Source organism: Mangifera indica, chromosome 19 (genome assembly GCF_011075055.1).
Source record: "Mangifera indica cultivar Alphonso chromosome 19, CATAS_Mindica_2.1, whole genome shotgun sequence".
Taxonomy (NCBI): domain Eukaryota; kingdom Viridiplantae; phylum Streptophyta; class Magnoliopsida; order Sapindales; family Anacardiaceae; genus Mangifera; species Mangifera indica.
This window is the reverse complement of record NC_058155.1, coordinates 7648282-7670381: the sequence shown is the minus strand read 5'-3', so window position 1 is coordinate 7670381 and position 22100 is coordinate 7648282. Positions and strand designations below refer to the sequence as shown.

Genomic DNA, 22100 nt, shown 5'->3' with positions numbered 1-22100 from the left:
CTCATTTCAAAATAGTTCAAACTCGACTCCTCTTAAATTTAAATTGAGTTTTTAGCGCTACTTCACACTATAATTAAACAAAAAAAAATTAAAACAACGTCGTTTAATATGTATTAATCAAAACGATGTCGTTTTTTGCCAATTCATTTCAAAATTTTGTAAATTCGAGTTCAAAAAGATTTAAATCTCAAGCTTGAGCTCGAATTTGAGTTTGTTTGAGTTAAAATTGTTTTAGGTTCATTCAAATTGAATCTATTTTCGAACTTGAATATGTCTGATTCAAATCTAATCCTATTTGAAACTTTATTTTGAAAAATGTTTGGTATCTTTTATTTTGTTATAATTTATACATGTCTCTCATTTTTATTTTGTTATATTATTTTAAGTATATAATGTAATTAAAATTAAGTCTTATTTTTAGTTTATTGTATAAAATCAAAGAATAATTTTATTATTCATCTCAATTATAATTATATATAAATGTAATAAATAGAATGACTATTTATATAGTTAGGAGAAGTTCAGTTTAAGTAATATTTTATTATTAAAATTAAAAAATTATCTTAAATATAGATTACTTAGAAAATTATTGCGTATAAACGATTACTATATTTGATAAAATTTGATAAGTATAAATAATTATTGTATTTTGTTAGAGGTAATAAAGTAATATTAGTAAATTATTTTACTTAAATGCTCTTAGGTATAATTATTCTAAAATATTTTTTATATTACTTGTTATATTAATTAAAAATAAGGTTATTTTTCTTAAAAAATTAATAAATAAAAATATAATTATAACAAAATCAAGATTATATTAGTAATATTTTAATATCTAAAATGAATATGATAATTAGATTATCATCTATATTATTTAACACATCAAAATTTAATAATAAAAGATTATTATAATTTTTATTACTAACAAATTAAATAAAGTAATATAAATAAAAAAAATATGGATTATCAAGATAATTTTTATTATCTAGGAATCGAACGACTCCTTGGAATAAAAACTGAAATAAATGTCAATTAACCAAGAATATTATGGTTTAAAGACCCCTAAAACCTTGAAGTTGAAATCGATATAAACCCTATAGCTTTGTTCCAAGTTCTTGTCCTGTCCAAGTTTCCACATTCTGAAAAGTCTATAACCTGAACTCTTTGGTTAAAAAAATCAGTCATGCAAAGAGATTTGTTTAAACTAGTGGTTAAGAAGTTGAATCAAAACTAACGAAAGCCAAATCAAACATCAAATATCAGCACCCCGTACTCTTTCTCTGCTGCTCAGAAAGTTCATTAAACTCAACCCAATTATAGTATCTTCCTCTATTACCTTTAACCCTTTCTCCCTTCCTTCCACCATCTTTAATATTCTATCTCACACCTTCCTCATCTTCTTCATTTATCGACCAACAAAGAGAAGAAGAGGGCAAAAATAATAATAATAATAATAATTGAGATGGGCAGGGGGAAGATTGAGATCAAGAGGATTGAGAACTCCAGCAACCGGCAGGTGACTTACTCTAAGAGAAGAATTGGGATTATTAAGAAAGCTAAGGAGATCAGTGTTCCCTGTGATGTTCAAGTTTCTCTCATCATCTTTGCCTACTGTAGCCCTTCTACTAAATAGGTTTAATGTTTTCTCTTAGAATTTTTTATGGGTTTTGATTTCTTTTTGTTTATTGATGGGTTTTGAGAAAAAAATCTGGTTTTTTTATGGTGAAGCCTAGTTGATATTTTAGGCAAATATCACAAGCAATCTGGGAAGAAGCTGCGGGATGGTAAGTATGGGGTTTGTGTGCGTATATCTATATATATTCTTATCAGTGATTAACATATACATTTTCTTCAACCCTTTTTGTGCATCATTTTGTCGAAGAAACTGTAGCTTCATGCATGTCCCTAGAGGTTAAATGACATGGTTTCTTTGCTAAAAATATGATAAGAAAATCAAGTGTGGATTCTATGAACAGATCTAGAAATAGGACATTTTTGTAGCATTCTCCTCTCTAGAAAGTCCTACACTAGAAATGCCAAATGATCAAGATATATATATTTGTGTAACCGATGGAGGCTAGATCAAAATTATTTAATCTAATTACAAAAATTATTTTAATTAATTTTAATGTTGATAAATCATTATATAACAAAAAAAATTTAAATTACTTATAAATATCAAAGGATATTTTAAATTCACTGCACGCAGTCACATAAAATCTTTGGGAGAAGGACTATTTCACCCTCATCTTTTGATGCTTTCTCTAAATGCCACCCATGAGCTGTTAAAATGGATGATATCTGTTTGCATAAGGATAAAATATCCATTTTACCCTTGTTAGATGAAATGACAAAAATACCCCTCAATTTAATTTCTTAAAATTGATGTGAGGGATTTACCATTCACCCCCCTTAGATTTTAGAAACTAACATTTTCACCTTACCTAAAGTTTTTAAACTTTAAAAACTAACATTTTCACCCCCAAACCTAGGGTTTTCATATTTTTCAAAATACAGCCGCCCCCTCATAACTTTCAAAACTAGCATTTCGCCCTCATTCTTCAACTTCATCTCCCGACGTCTTCTCCAGCGTCGTCACCGGCCTCCTCCTTCTCCTAGTGCGACAGCGGTGGTGCGATAAAGAGATCTTCATCTCCTCGTCGCACGGTGCGACGAAGAGACGGAGATCTCTTCGTCGCACGATGCGACGAAGGGACCTCTCTTCGTCGCACGATGCGACGAAGAGACCTCTCTTCGTCCAAATCTGGGAGATCGGTTTTAAACTTCGCTCGTCGTCCAGATCTGGGAGATCGTTTGACGAAGGTCTCTCTTCTTCTCTCTTCGTGGTTCGTCGCATCTGGAAGACGCGACGACGAAGCGTCGTCCTTCGTCTGTTCTTTCAGATCTGGACGATGCTTCGTCGTCCAGATCTGGGCGACGAAGGGTCGTCCTTCGTCGTCCTTTGTAGTCGGAGATGGGAGATCGATCGAATGCGTCGGCCGTCGATGGTGGCCGGAGAAGGAGCAAACCCCAGGGGTAAAATTTAAACTTTTCAAACTTTGAAGATGGATTAGTTATTAGTTTTTAAAACCTGGAGGGGGGAAACGGTTAAATTTAAAAGTTTTAAGATTTTAAATAGCAAATAACGATTTTGCCCCTGTCCCTAACTAAAAAATTGGACGGCAGTTTGGTCACGGATGAAAAAACTGGATTTTCATCTACCGTGGGTGGTAATGTGAGAACGCATCAAAAGTTGGGTGGGAAATAGTCCTTCTCCCTAAAATCTTATTGTAATCGAAATAACGAAACCATACGCTAACTTTCAAGCCTCCACGTTACAAAAACTTACATGAACTCTGTAATGACCATATTACCCTTGTCGACCATACGTGTCCTACAAGGGTCAACCCACTACCCTTCACACCACCGTTGATGAAAATTCTTTCTTTTGCTCTGTCGGGCCTCAAACGATACTTTTATTACCAACATTTCTAAGCTATTCCATCCTTTTCTCTCTCGCGCTTTAAGAAAAGAAAAAAAAAAAAAGCCCTGCAAATACAATAAATTCACTGTTCAGAGAAAATAAAATAAAGAAAAATATATGCTTTCGTGAACCGCCTCAAATCTCTTCTCTAAACTGGTATGTTCGTCTTGTTTTGATAATAATTCATCCGTTTAATTAATTTTTATTTTTTTTTGTGGATACTGTTGTATGTGTGTTGTTTACGTGTCACTGCATTGGGTTGCAAATTGTGACGTTTGGGTTTTTTTTTTTTTCTGGCTTTTGCAGAGAATGGGATTTTAGGGTTTAAAGAATCTTCTTAACGTTCAGGTACTTGTTGGTTTTTCCTGGTTTTGAAATTTGTTTGACGAAGCTGGTTGATGGAACAGAGGTTAGGGTTTTGACTGGTCGTAATTAGGGCTCACATTGTGTTGGGTGGCGTTTTTAGTTCTGTTTTGGTGAGTTTAATTGGATTTCGGATAATGCTTGTTTGTTAGTTTGTTGAAAAATATTGAGATGGTTTCGTGCGAGGATTCACCATTGGTTGATGAACCCTCGTGTGATTCTGATATTGAGAAGGTTTCGTCTGTGGAGTTTAGGGAAAAGCTGGTTTCTGAGAATTTTTGTTGCTTGGAGACTGGTTTTGATGTGATTGATGCTAATGTGAATAGCGTTGATTCAGTGGATCAGTGTCTTGGTTTGTCTAGTGATGATGCAAATTATTGTGTGAGCTGTGATGATATTGTAGAGACGGGTATTGATGATATGGTTGGGTTGGTGCCAAATTGTGAAAATGTGGTTAGTCTGGGTTTGAAGAGAGTTGTGGAAGATGAATGTGGTGTTAATGGGGTTTGTTTGAATGATAGTGTGAGTGAAGTTGGTGTTTGTAATTTGCGAGACAGGTGTTTGGAGTCTTGTGATGAAAATAATGTTTGTGCTAGCTTGGCTAAGGTTACAGAAATGGTTGATGTAAAGAGAGATGATTTGGTGACTGAGTGTGAAAATGTGGCTTGTTTGGTTGTGGAGAAAATCGTGGACAATGTATGTGGGACATCTTTGAATGAGAGTCAAATTGTAGCAGATGTTTTCTGTGCAGAGAGTGATGGATTGCACTTGGAAAACAGAGGGTTTCAAGGCGAGGATGGGATTGTGAAATCACTTGAGGGTTTTAAAGTGCCCTTGCAAGAAATGCATGGTGATACTTCAGGGACAAACCATGATCAACATGATGAACTAGAAGATGAGTTTAAGGACAATAGGATTGTTGGTTGTCTCTCAGGTGAGGAGAGGGCAATTGAAGAGAAAAATGATGTTTTTGCTGTGGTTGATAAAGATATTTGCAACAGAGTATTAACCTCGCGGAGCCCTGAACTAGAACTTGTTACTGATTCACTGGGAAATAGTGTTGAACAGGATGACCATAAGGATGATAAGAGCATTGATGGTCTATCTTTACAAAGGGTTATTGAAGTCATGGAAGAGAAAACAGATGCTTTAGCCAGGATACAGGTATATGCACATGAACGAATGCTGCCTTCGAAATATAATGAAATGTCCACAGAATTAATGACCCTGACTGATTCTCTGAAGAATCCTGTTCACCAGGAAAATACAGAAAATGATAATAAAGCTGGTTCTCTCGCTTCAGAAGGGGTTACAGAGTATATGGAAGAGAGAATCAATACTTGTGACCAAATATTGCCTTCTCAGGGATGTGGACTGCTCACAGAGTTGATACCCAGAACTAGTTCACTGGGAAATTGTATTAACCAGAATGAGCAGGAGGATGATGACACTATCAATGGAGTTATGGAAGCAAAAAGTGATGCTTTCTCTGGAACAGGGAATGATATTTGTGACCATGTGTTGTCTTTACAGGAATCGAAGGAAGTCACTGGTACTATGAGAGGAGTTACGATAGAAAAAAGAGATTGTTCAGATGGGATAGAGACTGATTGTAATCACCCAGAATTGGCTTCCCAGTGCAATGAATTGCCTACAGATTTATTATCTTCATCTGATGTGTCAAATAATTCTTCCCAACAAAAACAGCTGAAGGAAACAGAATGCATCATGAATCCTGTTGTGGAATTGAAAGCTGATCAAATTCAATTGAAACTTTCATGCCATGATGATTCATTCAGAAGTGGTGAAAGACATAATGGTTGTAAGGATCATGGTATTTTCAGTCATTGTGATGAGGAAACAATTGAGATAGCTACTGATACAAAAAGTAACACTAATGCATGCATTGTAAGTTTGTCTGCACATAGTTTTCAGGGCTCCTTAGAAAGTTCACTTTTTGCTGATATACTGAGTAATTGCACACAGCAGAATGAGCTAAGCAAGGATAGGGTTATTGATGGTCCCTTTGCAGTGAGTGTACCAGACGTTGACAAATTGGTTTCATTGCCGTCAAGCTTTCCCACTGGTGTTGATGAGTTTAGCTCTTGTAATAGGGTGGAAGTGACAGATCTCTTTCAGAAAGATCCTTGTGTTGCTATTAGTTCTGACAGTGCAGTTGACTGTTCTGGACAGACAGAACATGAAGGAAAATATGACACTACAGTTGATTGTTTCTCCAAAACTAAATATCCTGACATTATATCATCATATTCTAGAAGGAGCAGTCGAATAAGTAGATCAAACCAGAAGACTCGGTCAAAAACTGTTGCAAAGAATAGCAGGAATGCTGCCAAAGCGCAAATCCCACACAGAAGTGTTGACATTATCTTCAAGGTTGCTAGAAGGAAGAGGAGCACTTTCTCCAAAACATCTCGTTCTTCCATCTGGGGATTATTGGGCAATATTACTCAAATATTAAATAAGAGTGAGATGACTACTTCAAGTCAAGTTCAGAATCAAGGATCACGGAAAGTAAAAGATGGCAAAGGAAATCAAAAGCGGAATAAGGTTCAGGCCAGTGTAAGCTCATTGGATTGTAGCAAAAAAAATAATATTTCGAGTAAATGTCTCCGTCTGAAGATTAAAATGGGGAAAGAAGTTTGTAAAAGTAGTCTGAATGTTATGGTTCCAGAGATGGTTGACACCATAGCAGCTTCTGATGATATTTTTGGTGATCACAGGACCTCAGAATTTTCACATTTTACCCATGGCTTTGAAGATAAATCAGTGGAAGAAGGGATCGATAGACAGTTTCTGTGTTTCAATAAGAATCCAGTGGGGACAGAAAAATACTTGAATGATTCTGCTGTGGATGTTCACCATGCAAATAAGGAGTTGGAGGGCACTGTGGTTTTGGACAAGACTGCTGCAGATGTTGCTGATAGCCATCTTGGAATTCCAGCCCATAAATGGGCTGAGGGATTGGAAGGAATGACTGAGAACAATTATGTAAACCCTGGAACTTCACCAGATTCAGAAGTTATTGATGTAATTCTTGAGGGCCAAGTTGGTGGCAAAGGTCAAGAAGGCTTGGACAAAACTGTTTTGGCTTCTTCCACAGCTTTTGCTATTACCAGCAGTAAGAGAGGGAAGAAGAAAAACAACCTACTCCTTGCTGATAATTCTATTCAGGAAGGTAGTTTGACAGTTTCAGCAAGCAAAAGCAAAGTTAAAACACCAAAGAAACATGGAGGCAGACAGAAAAAGGGTGCTGGTTTTCGTGCTAGTGAGACCCTCTCTGCAGTCCCTGGTGCAAATGCTTCTAGCAACTCATCAAGCACTGTGGAACTTTGTGTGGAACCCCCACCTTCATTGGAAGAGACTGAACTTGGAATTATTGAAGAGACAATGATACCTTCAATGAAATCTAAGGAATATTCACTTTCCAAAAATTCAAAATCTGGTGGAGTGAGAAAGGGAAGGTCCAAATCCTCTGGCCCAGCAAAGAGCAGGAGAAAAAATGCTTGTACACAGGGGGGAAACCAGCGTAAGCCGTTTCATAAAAGGAAAGTCACAGAGAAGGGTCTTTTGACTACAAAAGGAGGAAAGAAGGTTGTTTGTGATCAGGTTGAAGACAAGACGGAAGGTCAACCAAATATAGGTATGTGCTCATCTAACTGATGTGTCCTGGATGCAAAGGTTGTTATACCCTATGGGACACCTCCTGTAATGTTATATCCCTGAGCTACCAAGGTTGTAGGGACTTGGGACCATAGATCCCAGTTTTGAACCCAGTTTATACAACGATAACTCAGAGATATAACTTATGGGGTGTTTAATTTTTTATTTTGACTGGACCGGATCATGTCATCTGTTTTTTAGTATATCTTCATATTGATGTTGTCAATGTTTTTCTTACTAAATATTTGTTTCTTTGATAGACAAGATCAAGTTTGTTTCTGATTTCACTTGAACTGATGCTGTAGGAAACCACATTGCTGATGATATTGAACAAACTGAATCTGGCAACTTAAGTGTAACTGATGATGGAGCTAAGATGGGGATGGTATCGACTGGTGTTACTGAGCAGTGTTTACCTTCAGAAAGTGCTTGGGTGAGGTGTGATGAATGCTACAAATGGCGGCGTATTCCAGTTACTCTTGCAAGCTCAATTAACGAATGCAGATGGTACATTATCGTTCTTCTTTGTACATATCATAAATATGCTCCTTAAGCGACCACTGCATAATCAATTTAGTTTAGTTGGCTTTCAGTTTAACTTGTAAATACTGAAATATTGTACCTGTTTTGGTTAATTTTTTCTTTTCCACCAATTTTGTTTAATTGGGTTTGATTTGAGTAGGATACTGGATGTTGAAAGAATAGGATAGTTTTTGTCTTAGTTGTCAAAGACATAAATTCTCATCTCAGTTGCTTTTTAAAATCCAATTAGGTGAGGATTATCTATTATTGACTTGGATGTCCTTCTCTTGGTTTTCATTTTAGTAGTTTTAGTACCATGTCAACCACATCTCTTTCACTATGTTTTTAGCTTCTATCTTGTGAAGGCATTCCTGAATACTCTCTCTGATTGTGCCCCTTTTTACTTTTTTCCCCCTCTTCAAATTGTGATTTAATATCCTCAGTTCGTTTTGTTTCAAATTTTAATTGTTGAAGGGTCTGCAAAGACAATATGGATGAAGCCTTTGCTGATTGTTCAACACCTCAAGAGAAGTCAAATGAAGAAATTAATATGGAGTTAGGTCTATCAGATTTTGAAGATGAGGTTTTTTTAAATCATGATGGATCAATGGATTGTCTGAGTATTGCAGGTATGTGGTGCTTTCTATTGATGGTACTGTAGTAAAATGCTGCTTAATCTTTCTTGAAACATGTATGGGCCTACGGCTTGAAGTTCTGATTTTTTTTGGACATTTTTACTCTCCAATTCTGACCCTTCTTTGGGTGGTTTTGATGCTTTGCAGCTACACCTAATCCAACTTTTTGGCGTATTGATTCAAATGTGTTTCTTCACCGTAGCCGTAAAACCCAAACAATCGATGAGGTTTGAATATGAAGATTCTTGTTTATGTATGAATGCTGTTATGCTATGAGCATTCTGTTTTCCTTTTAATGTGGGAAAAAGTTTAGGGTTACTCTGCATATTTGTCTGTTTTTTAATATCACCTAATGTATGAAATAGAATGCTTTGTAATCCATCTACTTTCTTTGATGGTTTTTACGGTTTTCACTTGTGATAATTTTGGAAGTAGATGATTAGAATTGCTTTTGGTATTGAGGGACAACCTTTCTTTTGGAATTCAATTTCTGATCATGGTACAGTAATTTATAGGGTTGGACGTGATCAACAAAAGAATGTTTTTTTAGAGTTCTTCATATTACATTTTCTGTTTACACACTCTGTCCATGCCTTTTTCCCTTTCCGGTGCAGTGATGTTTGGTGATGACACAGGGAAGAAGTTAGCATTTAATTTTCACAACTTTTCACATTTTTATTAATTTTCCATTTGCTTTTTATATTGTTATTAGTTGTACCCGGGTGAAATTCTTGTTGTTAAGATTAGTTAACTTTTTCCTGACTAAATTGTTTGTGAAAATTAATCAGATAATGGTTTGCCATTGCAAACCATCTCTAGATGGCCGGTTGGGCTGTGGAGATGAATGCCTGAATCGGATGCTTAACATTGAATGTGTTCAAGGCACCTGTCCTTGTGGTGACCTATGTTCGAATCAACAGGTACTTCAGCTTCTGTTTGCAGATATTTATTTCATTTGTTTCTTTAAACAGTTGTTATTCGGATGTGAAGAATATTTGTTTAGTCCAAATGTCTGTTTGCAGTTCCAACAACGCAAGTATGCTGACATGTACTGGAGTCGTTGTGGGAAAAAGGGTCATGGGCTGCTGTTATGTGAGGATGTAACCAAAGGTCAATTTATTATTGAATATGTTGGAGAGGTAAATGTTCTTCAGTTCTTTTAGTCCAAAGATAAACTTCATATGACTTAAAGCAAGTATGCATTACTGGTGCTTTCTACCATGTATAAAATCATGTTTCAATCAGGTGCTTGACATGCAAACTTATGAGGCACGACAAAAGGAGTATGCAGCTCTTGGTCATAAGCATTTCTACTTCATGACATTAAATGGCAGTGAGGTTGGATCTCCTTCATTACATAAACTGACTTAAAGTGTTGATTTGTTATTATTTATTGACACTCCTCTCCATGTTATGACTAATGATAATCCAAGATTTTGGGTATTTAAATTGCTTTTACTTTTCTTTTTTCCAATATCTCCTAATTACACTTTGCAAATTCCCTTTCTTCACGAGAAAGATAAAGGGTTCTCTTGAATAAATTTTCCTTTTCAAGGGCTTCTAATGATTACCCTCAACATACTGGCGGTAAGTTAAGTACATATCGCTGGTTATTTATCAGTTATTGATTACCTCCAATTGGCCTACGTCCATGCAATATTGAATAGCCATTGTCCCAAAATATTAAGCTTAGGATGACCCAACAATAGTGCATAATTTCTTCCATTATTTGCATGGCTAAATTTATTTATCGGATGGAAATAAACAAAGACTTATATGACCGTGTGTTATAATCTAATTAATAGAATGGGGTTCTCAGGTTTTGAACATATGAACTCAGTAAAGAAGGCCTTAACACATTGTACAAACTGACCAGTTTTTTCAAATAAGAACCATGCTGAATCACAATTTATATCTTAAGTTTAAGCTTATAAAGAGGAGCCATTGAAGTATTGATATTCTAATGGAATCTGCGAATTATGGTACTATTATAGCCAAAAGTTTTAGAAGGATATCCAGTTTTATGTAAAACCTTGCCTGTTATGTTAGTTTGTACTTTATCTGTCTTTTAGTTGCGATATACTCTTGCCATTTTAGCTTCATTATAATTTATTAATCACATTTTGCATTCGTGCAGGTAATAGATGCATGTACCAAGGGTAATCTAGGCCGTTTCATTAACCATAGTTGCAATCCTAACTGTCGTACTGAAAAGGTGAACATCCATATGAGCATTTTATACAAATATGTAGATTCATGTTAGATTTTTACTGTACTTTTTGTTATAATAATTTGTACAAAATAGTCTAGACTTGTATTCTCTAGCATGAGGAATTGCTTTATCTTTTCATGTAATTTTTCTGAGTCAATTATCTTGAGAAGGTCATTTTTGTAGATCTGTATTTGTTTTGTCAATCCTGGCTTCTTTCTTTTTATTTGCTAGACCTTCTTTCACTAAGTTATATAATTGTAAGTGTAGGGGTGTTAGCGAGAGAAAATTAGCTGTAGGTGAAGTGGGCCGGTTAGTTATAGTAAAGGAAAAAAGAGACCAAATGGAAGGCAAGGAGAGGCTGAATGAGGTGGCACAATTTGGGGTAATGAAATAAGGCATGAGGCAGAAAAGAGAGAGGGTAGAAAAAAGTAAAAAATTAGGGAGGCTTAGGTCTTGGAGGAACTAGCTCCTTTAATTGCCTCATTATCTTTTCATTATGTTTGGTTGTGCAATTCTGGGTGTGACGCCTAGAATGCACCATTGTATTGGCTGGTTGCTAGTAAATAATGTCGGCTTTGTTCGTTTCCAGAAATTGGTATGTTTTTGTGTGTGAAAATCAGAGTGCTTGGAGTTGATTTTGTAGGTTTCTAACAAATTTGATATCAGAGCAATTATGTACTAGGTTATGGTGAGTACAATGATGGATTCAAGATTAGACTAGCTAGAGAAGGAGATCTCGGAAAAATTGGTAGGTTTTGAAGCAGATGTGCAAACTTTGAAGGTGGGGTTACTAGAGTTGAAAGATTTGATGGCATTGGTGTACCAAGGAAACTAATAGGGAAATTGTGACAAAGCTTCAACAGAACAATCAAAAGTCAAAGGAGGCATAAGTGGCTCCCGTGGTGGATAGGAAACACTACAAAGAGGAGTCACAGGACAAAAGAACATGGAAGGTGGAGGTGGAAATAGTAGACTGCCAGAAGGTGAAGGCTGAAATGGTGGACCACAAGGTGGAATGGGTTTCGACCATCAAATTCGACGACTTGAGTTGTTGATCTTTGGGGGAGAAGATCCCACGAGATGGATTTTTTAGGTTAAGAGGTATTTTGTGATCATTCCAATTGGAGAAATAAAGCAGGTTTTGGTGTTGTAGTTTGTAAGGACGGTCTGGCCTTGATTTGGTTGTAGTGGTTGGGGGCAAGAACACCTATAACCAAGTGGGAAAAATTCAAAGAAGTTTGATGGAAAGATTTTTGCTCTTTCTCTAACAAGAAGGGATGGTGGTAGACCTTTTTTTATGTCTTCCTCAATCACCTTCCTTTTTTACTACTTTCTCTTCAAACAACAACATGTTTCCTCGTTAGACAATGGTGATAGTTGCGACAGAAGCAATACCTTCCATTCCTTCAGGCACCCTTTCATTTTCTTAAATCCATTGGCCATATTCTTAAATCCATATTCTCCTTCACCACCTGCAAAATCTTCGCCGCATCAACTCTACTCCATTCTTTTCTAATCGTTGTCTACATCTTATTGCTCTGATATTAATTTGATAGGGATATGCTCAAATAATCCAATTTCCACCTGCAAATCGATTGAATAGCAACAAAAGAATAAGAAACATTAATTTTGGCAACAAGAGGTGTCAGCTTCTATGAGCCTTTTAATCAGCCAATGGCTACTGGAAACTTTGTACAATATATTTTCTTTTTTTTTTTCCTCCTTAATCTAGTAAGCCTTATTTATTCTTCTAATACCCTAATCTTCAAATTCAAATATCAATTATTATTTTATCAATTTTTCAAGTTCAAATATCAATTATTATCATGTAAATATTTTGTTAATCAAATATTGAGGATGGGCTCAAATAATCCAATTCCCACCCACTAATCAGCTAAATAACAATAAAAGAATGAGAAACATTAATTCTGACAATAAAAGGTGTCAATGGCTATCCAAGGTCATAGCTTCCTTATGGCTATCCAAATCCTTAAACTATATTTTTCTCTTTTTATGTCCTCAATCTAGCTATCCCTCTTTATTCTTCCAATATCCTAATCTTCAAATTCAAATATCCATTATTATCCTATAAGTATTATCTTAATCAAATATTATTAATTATTATTATCTTAATCTTTACAATTCAATATTTTTTTAATTTATCATCGTTTAATCCTAACATATGTAATGTGATGTAATGTTTAATGGTGTGCTTAATTCTCGTTGATATGTTTACATGTTCGCATAATTTTATTATTCATGTGTGTTAATTAATTAAGCTATACTTCTTCCATTTAAGATCTTTATAAGCAGCGACAAAATAAGTAGATAGTTAAGTTGCAATAGAGAAATTAAGTTTTGACAAATTGTGTCTTTTCATGTCAAATAGTTTGTGTTTTGATATAACTTATTATATAGTTCGGGTTAATTTGAGTCATATCAGATCAATCCGAACATAGTTTGGATCAAGTTAATGGTGAGAGATTTCGACACAAGTCTAATTTAGGTTAGGGTAAGATTGAGGGTCACTATCCTGAAGTCTAAATTGACATGACCCGATGACACAAATGACTAAGTCTATTGATATACCCCTAATAATTATAACAAAATTTAAACTAAGACTTTTAAAACTAGAAAATATCAAATGAACCCATTTATAGAATTTATAAGTTTTAACTCTTTCTGCTAAGTTTTATGATTTACGTGTGCGACACTTTTTTTCCCAAAACATTGATTGTCAATTGAATTGAAGCAGGGAAATCAATTTTCTGCCAATTTCAAATTGAGTGCTTAAATATTGAAAAACCATAAATTTTATTGACATTTACCTTATATTCCCTTTTCTTTTTCAAAAAGAATGTTTTAGAAAGAAATATCATTCCCATGATGTCTTTGCCTCTACTAAAGACTATCTTATTCACAGGGCAAAGTTCCCACCTCAATCCATTCACGACTCTTTACAATTCTCAAATTCAAATTTGATACTAGCCATCTAGTTTATCCAAAACCAAATCCTAACCCTCAAAATCCCATAACTCTCTTCCTTATATACTTGTTCACCATATTATTTGTTTCTTTCTCTCAGTCGCCCAAAAACTCAATCTTTCTCTCTGTTCACTAACCCCAAAACCCACAAATTAAAAATCCATAATTTCGTGAATCTGAATTAGGGCAAGCTATTTATTGGTGGAATTTCGTGGGAAACAAACAAGGACAAGTTAAAGGATTACTTTTCTCAATATGGCCATGTTTACATGTGAGAGAGAAACCATTGGGTTTGTGGTTTTTGCAAATCCTTCCATTCTCAATCTCGTTCTTCAAGATAACTTGTTTATCTCTTTCAAGCACATTACACCAACTGTTGGAAGAAATCGAACAAATTAATTTGAATCTGATTTTTGGGTTGGTTTTGGTTCCTTAAAGGTTAGAATCGGATTTAAAACGTCGAATACCTGATGGTTTTAGTCCCACCCAATTCTTTTGCTCAATCCTATTGTGAGGTGTGCCAACAAAATAAATACAAAACCTTAAGAACGATTGGCTTGTTGCAACCACTTAGTATCTCCAGTCTGGTATGGGAAGACATATCAATGAATTTCATTGAGTAGCTACCTAAGGTGAACGGATTCAACATCGTGATGGTAGTGGTAGATCGAAATACCAAATATTCTCATTTCTTGCCTCTTGGACACTTGTTTACGACATGACAAGCGGCAAAATTATTCACTTGAGAGGTAATCAAATTGCATGGATATCCTAGTACTATTGTATCTGATCGAGACAAGGTGTTTGTTGATCAATTATATTCAAAGTTGTTTTGCCTTTCTGGAATGACTATTAAATTTAGTTCAGCTTGTCACCCATTGTCGGATGGCCAAATGGAAATTGTTATTAGAAGCTTGGACACATTTTTGATGTTATTTGGAGCCCAACCAAAACAGTGACCTTATTGGCTATCATGGGGTGGATTCCGGTTTAACACCACATACCATAGTTCCACAGGAATGACACCTTTCAACCATAGGATTTCTATTTAGGGGAAATATATAGTTGGGTGTTTTAGGGTTAGGACTTGACAAGGCTGATTATGAAGACAATAGAGAGGATTATGGAGATGAAACAAACAATAAATTATTGTAGTTTCCAGGTTTTTGTTGTAGATTTTTTATGCTTCTTTGATCTCAATAGATTGTTTTGTTAGGGATTTTACTTCTTGTATAAATATGATTTACATTGTTTCATTTTTTTAATGTTAACTACTAATTGTATCTAGTTTTTGAGAGTGAGCTAAATGTTGTTGGATTTGTGTACTTTCTGGCTTACTCTTGTCGGCATGTTATTATGGCACTGTATTTGTTGGGAAATTCTTTTTGATGATGATTTATCAAATATATGTTTTAGTTGCCCAACTTTAATTCTCCCAGTTTAACTTTTATTTGTGCTTTCTTTGGAGCAGTGGATGGTGAATGGAGAGATTTGTATTGGGCTTTTTGCATTAAGGGATATTAAGAAGGTATGCTTGCATCTACCATCAATTAATTCTGTGTCTACCCACTGTTGGAGTCATTGATCACAATTTTTCTTCTGATTTGTTGGGGTTGTTTGTTTCTTGCCACCCTGTGAAATAAAAATTGTTGGCCTTTTTATATTTATTGTTTTCAGAGTTAGCTTGAAATTTCAATATGACTAAACTCACTTCCAGCTAATGTCTGAAAGAGAATGGCTCAAATGAACTAGTCATTTTCATGTATGAAATATAGCAAGGTCTGACTGTACTTGATTCGATAAAACCGATGGATTCTTTAAAAATTTTAATTTTGCAGCTGACTGTAAAATCTTCAATGTACTGACCAATTGTGGAATCAATTATTTTAGAGATTTAGTTTGCTGTTGTATGTAGAGTATAGAGAATCCCTGCTCATCTTTATAAGACTTGATTATTTTGTTTTAGTAGGAGGGTTGTTCAAGGGAGTAGTTTCCAAAACTAAATTAGAAATTAAAGAAATTTAGTCTCACTTAATAATGGTATTGGTGACCTTAAAAACTCGGATATGCAATTGGACTGATTTCACCAAAAATACCTCACCATGACGCAATAACACCTTCCTAAGTCTGTCATTTTCCTCCATCCCAGCTTTGTTGTGTCAAATATCATATCTAAACCTGACATTCTCTTACCTTGGCCAACTAGATTCTTATTTTTGATAAGATCTCCATATCCTTTTTTTCAATAAAAAAATATACTGCATGTTCAGCTGGCCTTGTTGCCTTATGTGCGGACATATATATCTATTTTAACACTTAATTCTCTCAAAACATTCCTTAAATCATTTTATCCAAGTTATTATCTTGTATGCTTCAATGTTTATCACCTTTTGTCATCTAATCTCAATGTGTTTCAGCATGAAGAGCTGACATTTGACTACAACTATGTGAGAGTGTTTGGGGCTGCTGCCAAAAAATGTTATTGTGGCTCTCCTCAATGTCGGGGTTATATAGGCGGAGATCCACTAAATACTGAAGTAATTTATCAAGGTGATTCAGATGAGGAATATCCTGAACCTTTGATGCTTGAAGATGGAGATGATTTGGAAAGTACTATATCCAGATCCAGTCCCTTCTATGGTGATAAGACTCAGTATCCACTAAAAAATAAAAATAAAATGGATGATACCACCAGAGCTGTTCAGCAATCAGAGATTTCCACAGAAGTTGAGAACCTTGTGAACCTATCTGCTTCTGCCATTTACCAAGTGCCCAGTTCATTGGAAGTGCGGGATACAAAAGGAAAATATCTTCCAGCTCAGCCAGAAATTTCCATACAAGCAGAAGATATAACTCGCATGTCAGGATCCACTGTTTGTCAAGAGATTAATATGGAAGAAGAAATTAAGAACAATGCTTCATCTTTCATGCGACAAATGGAGACAACTTCTTCAACTTTGCTGTGTGGCAAATTGCTTCTTGATGGCAGTGATGCTAATAGGAAAGGCAAGTCTGATACAGGTGCTGACAAGCAGGTTTTGCCAAAACCTCACCCTCGTATAAAGACTTCACGCTCATCTGGCTCTGTGAAGAAAGGGAAGGTTATTAGTAGTCATCTAAATGGAAATAAAGTTAAGATAGCAGCCACTAAATCTCAGCTTCTGTCTTTCAAACCCAAAAAAGTAGTGGAAGGTTCCTCTAGTGGCCGTTTTGAAGCAGGTCAGGAACCTTTTTTTTAACTTATCTTGTCAAAACATGTTCTTGCTCAGGGTGATAATTTTAATGAAGAACGCTTTTCAATGCTGCAGTTCAGGAGAAATTGAATGAGTTGCTGGATGCTGATGGGGGCATAAGTAAGCGAAAAGTAAGTAAATTTTGTATTATCCTATTTGGCCGTTTGACTTTGATTTCTTTCTGTTTTGGTCAGTGGGATGCTGTTATGCCAGTTTAATAGTCCCTTTAAAAACAAGAAGAAACCTCAGTGGTTTCTGTGGTTTGCTCATTAAATTTGTTTAACTTTTTTGCTTTTATTCCTCTAGGCTCCACTGATAATTCACTGATGCATTGTCATAAATTTTAAAATTTTCAAACACTGTTGACTTTATGAAGGCTGCTTTTTGACATATAAAATGTCAAACGCACTACCATACATCCATTTGCAAATATATGTCAAAAGATAACTGAAGGCTGAAGCTTGCTATTGTTTTCCTCTGCCTGAAACACAAGTCTTCTTACTTCCTTTTTTTATTATAATTTTCTTGTGTTTCTATTTTAACAGGATGCTCCTAAAGGATATTTGAAGCTTCTGCTTCTGACTGCTGCCTCTGGTGACAGTGTCAATGGCGAAGCAATTCAGAGGTTATTAAGAGTTTTCTTCATCTTATTATTTTAGATGTCTTACTATGCTATTTATGCCTTTTTCCATAAAGGAGGTCTCAGTTGAACTATTGTCTCTTTTCTTTTTATCTTTCTATCTTCGTTTGATTTTAGTATATTTGTTTTGCAGTAATCGAGATTTATCAATGATTCTTGATGCGCTTTTGAAAACAAAATCGCGAGTTGTGTTGTTAGATATAATCAACAAAAATGGTAGTGTTTTCTTGCTTTTGTGTTGTATGCAAGCAATTTTATTTACCGTGTGTTTGTGGAATAAAGTTATTTTAGTTGGATTTCAGATTGCTAACCAGACCGATGATTGTTCTGATTTTCAGGTTTACAGATGCTTCACAACATGATGAAGCAGTATAGAGGGAACTTTAAAAAGATACCAATTCTCCGGAAGCTTCTGAAGGTCTGCTTCCTGAGAACCAACCTTTGACTTAATTGAAGATAATTTCTATCATCTGTTAACTTAATTGTATTTGACTGTTTTCATATTTCATAGCATAAAGTTTTTATAGGATATTAACCATCAACAAGCACTGTCTTTTACCCCCTATAGATTTAGTATTGTGTTATATTTCTTAGATTCAATGTAGTACTTGAGATATGGAAAAAAAATACTTAGGATCCATATGGTAAGGCTTGCGGAAATAGAGTTCATCTAAATAAGGCTTTTGTGGAAGAAAAGTTGGTTGTTTGGTTGTGCAGTATAAAAAGAGTTCTCTAGTAATAAATTACCAGAAAGAATTTGTTTAAAGAAATGATTAAAAACAATTTGTAAAGGAGAAGGAAGGCTTATCTCACTTTTCAAGACCACGTAGGAGTGAAGATTATCTTTTAGGAGTTGGATATCTTTTTTCATTGTGCATAAAAACTTATCTCAAAATTTATGATAGAACATATCATTTTTGTTTTGTAGGTTTAAAAGTTAGTTTCAGAGAATTATCACATGGAAATAACAATATTTTATTTTGTAAGTGTATGCTAGTGTAGGTATAGTCTGGTGAACATTCCATCTTCTCTCCGAAAATTGAAGGATGAAAAATAAATATTCCAGAAGTAATAGTTCTGGTCAGAGCTAAGAGCTTAATATGAAGCTGAACCTTATTTCTGTTGGTGATAGGAATGGACTTGGTTCGGTAGAGCAAACCAACTTTTGAAATATGGTTATTTTGGGTCACTAGGAGGGTCTATTTTATGAACATTAAATTGTACCTGGTACCTCAAGAGTGGTTTAAATACATGCATTTAGTCTTCAGGAATTTGATGAAATTAGAACCCTGTTTTTAAAAATCTGATCGCATTAAAATCATCAGCATTCAGCTAACTGACCATGTCTGCAGGTTTTAGAATATTTAGCAGTGAGGGAGATACTTTCACAGGATCATATAATTGGTGGTCCTCCTTGTGCTGGAATGGAGAGGTTAGAAAAATATATCTGTTTTCTTTATTGCTTGAATTTTTTTGGATATCTTGTGTTAATTCTCTTTTTCCAAATAAAATGCAGACTCTTTCCTGTCCAATATTCTTTGGTCTTTATGATGGGAATGAACTCAACTTAAAGTACATGTTTACTTGAATTACAATAAGTCACAATCGATGGAATTAAAAGCTTTTTGTTTTTCAGAAAAGGAATTACTTAATCCTCTTAATGCTTGACATGATATTACCTTGGAATATAACCTTAAATAAAATTATATGCATGAAGTTCAGGAATTAGTTTGAAACATAATGCAGAACTTATGATGGATGCAGTAATAATTGTTACAATAATACTATGTACACAACTTTATGCACAAACAACGATGTGTCACTATGTAATTGGAGTTATTTTATCTTTGATTTTTAAACATGATGATGTGTCGTTGTTTGTACACGAAGTTGTGTGCAAAAGTTATGCACATAGCACTGCTCTAATCGTTATTATACAGCAACTAATAAAGCAAGCTACCGATACTGCTGATCCATATAAAGCATTTATTATATATTCCTGAAATCTGTGCTTCCTTTTGCAGCTTTAGGGAGTCTATACTGTCATTCACCGAGCATGATGACAAGCAGGTTTGTTTCAAGCTGTCTTAAATGGATTTTTTGTCTTGTACTTAAATATCAGTTAGAGGAGAAAGTTTTGTTTCATTTTGTGATATCTGTAAAAAATCAGTTGCTGCAAATATTATTTTATATGTTAAATGAGACATACATTAAAAAAATTTAGTGATCATTACATGTTAATCAGTCCATTGTTTACTAAACAGGTTCATCAAATTGCGCGTAATTTTCGTGATAAATGGATTCCTAAACCTTTCAGAAAATCTAGCTGCATGGACTGGGATGGTGGCAGGATGGATTTTCACAGGGGTGCAAACTGCAATAGGCTTTCAGCTTCTCACAATCATTGGCACGATCAGGGTTCAAGACCTTCAGAAGCAATTCATTGTGGCGTGCAGTCATTCACAATCACTTCAGTGGATAGTACAGCCAATAAGACTGGTTCCGCACCTTGTACTGGTTATCAACAGACAACTGGCTCCATGACTCGCAAACGTAAAAGCCGATGGGATCAGCCAGCAAAACCAGATCTAGACCTAGATTCAAGACCTGTTACGCACAAGGAACAGAAGTGTGAATCTATGATACAACAGCAGTGTGAAAAATCTAGCACATTCACCCTTAGAAGTCAGCTAATGCCCAATCATGTAGATAACCTGAGCAGAGAAGACAGCAATTGCCCTGACTTTGTCCACAATAACTATAACCGAGATGAAGCTGTTAGCTCTGAAGATGGAGGGCAAACTACCCAAGAAGATGTTCCACCAGGTTTTACGTCTCCCTTTAACCCACCTCCCATTTCATCAGACGCCTCATCAACTACTGATATTCCTCAGCAAAATGTTCTGCATCGAAAATGTTTATGTGATGTGGCTATTGGGCATCCTCAGCAGAAATTCATTTCCCGCTTGCCTGTTTCATATGGAATTCCATTACATACTTTGCAGCAGTTTGGTTCACCCCAAGCTGAAACTGTAGATAGCTGGGCTGTTGCTCCAGGCATGCCTTTCCATCCTTTTCCACCTTTACCCCCATTGCCCCGTGACAAGGGAGGCTCTCCACCTTGTTCTGCTGATACCTGTAAAACTGCTAATGAATCTATAGAAGAATTGCAAGCAGATGGTCACCGTTTACCCACCTGCCACACTGAGGATGACAATCCAAGCACGACAGGAGCTAACCAATCAGATGCAGATATCCAGCAAACATGTAATCGAATGAGAGGATCCTCAAATGATTTGGGAAGAAGGTACTTCAGGCAACAGAAAAGGAAGGGACCCCCATGGCTTTGGAGAAGAAATGAGCTTAGAGGTTCTTATTGTTCACCTGATAATTTTTATCAGCGTCCCTTCCAACAAAATCACCATTGAATTGATTCATAGGAAATACTCATTAAAAGACAACTGAATTTTTCATCCACACATTAATGTATTCTCAATTCTTTCACTTGTGATGTTCCATTTTTCATTGAAAATTTTATTCAAGTTCAGATTTCCAGTCCAAGTTATGACATTACAGCTGAGGGAATGATGCTCCAATTTTGCCAGGTGCTCCTTTTGGATATAGACCCATTTGTACATGCCTCATAGAGGTAGGCATTCTTGGTCTTGGTCTATGTATTGTTTTTACCATGTAGAAATCAGTAAGGCTTATGAATATTTTAACTAGTAGAATGAAAGATTATCGTATTGGTTCATCTCTGCCATAGAAATAATGTTTGTGTAGTCATATATATACACTTTTAAGTATAAAAATAGATATATATATATATATATATATATATATATATATATATATATATATATATATATATATATATATAATGTATCATTATATGATTGAGTGATTTTAAATTAAGGATAAAATAAAAGCCAAAGGACTATTTCCCACCCAAGGTATGCTACAATGACAAGTGTCCCCCTTTTAAAAACTAAAAGTTTCCATCGGCCTAAGTTTTAAAAAATGGTAGTTTCACCCTAGGGTTTCATTTTGAAATCTCCGGTTCTATTGCCGGTGGCCTCTCCCTCCCGAAGCATCCTCTCCCTTCGACGGTCTCTTTCCTTCCATTTGAACGCCTGATCGACATCGGATGCCTGATCTTCGTCTTCTCAGACGAAGACAAAGTTGTCTTCTTCATCTGGGAAGACGGTCGTCTTCCCAAAGGTCTTCTTTTGGGAAGACGCTCGTCTTCCCAGACGAAGATGACAGCTTCATCTTCGTCTTCCACTGCTCTTTCGATGCCGATCGGGCGTTCAATGGGAGAAAAAAGACCGTCGGAGGGAAATGA

General features: G+C 35.4%; 1 protein-coding gene across 2 annotated transcripts; it reads left to right on the top strand.

Annotated features, from left to right (window-relative positions):
* Nucleotides 1–3504: 3504 nt before the first annotated feature.
* LOC123203150 lies at nucleotides 3505–21509 on the top strand. Of its 2 annotated transcripts, none has more exons than XM_044619343.1 (18): nucleotides 3505–3640; nucleotides 3791–7508; nucleotides 7834–8035; nucleotides 8525–8679; nucleotides 8833–8912; nucleotides 9474–9605; nucleotides 9708–9824; nucleotides 9931–10023; nucleotides 10823–10900; nucleotides 15354–15410; nucleotides 16300–17101; nucleotides 17191–17246; nucleotides 17661–17740; nucleotides 17889–17971; nucleotides 18094–18173; nucleotides 19108–19187; nucleotides 19780–19825; nucleotides 20020–21509. In XM_044619343.1, exons 2-18 carry the CDS (start codon nucleotides 4019–4021, stop codon nucleotides 21181–21183), a joined length of 6795 nt encoding a protein of 2264 aa, XP_044475278.1. In that variant the 5' UTR covers nucleotides 3505–3640; nucleotides 3791–4018; the 3' UTR covers nucleotides 21184–21509. The 2 variants fall into 2 exon arrangements, with proteins under 2 accessions (XP_044475278.1, XP_044475279.1); XM_044619344.1 differs by having other exon boundaries at nucleotides 3534–3640; nucleotides 3833–7508.
* Nucleotides 21510–22100: the final 591 nt, after the last annotated feature.

What these genes read in the sequence shown, in the direction of transcription:
- LOC123203150 (XM_044619343.1), top strand. Translation starts at nt 4,019, where the DNA reads ATGGTTTCGTGCGAGGATTCACCATTGGTTGATGAACCCTCGTGTGAT. An exon ending in CATTAAGGGATATTAAGAAG is followed by an intron (nt 15,411 to 16,299) that starts GTATGCTTGCAT and finishes AATGTGTTTCAG; the next exon opens with CATGAAGAGCTGACATTTGA. An exon ending in CCGAGCATGATGACAAGCAG is followed by an intron (nt 19,826 to 20,019) that starts GTTTGTTTCAAG and finishes TTTACTAAACAG; the next exon opens with GTTCATCAAATTGCGCGTAA.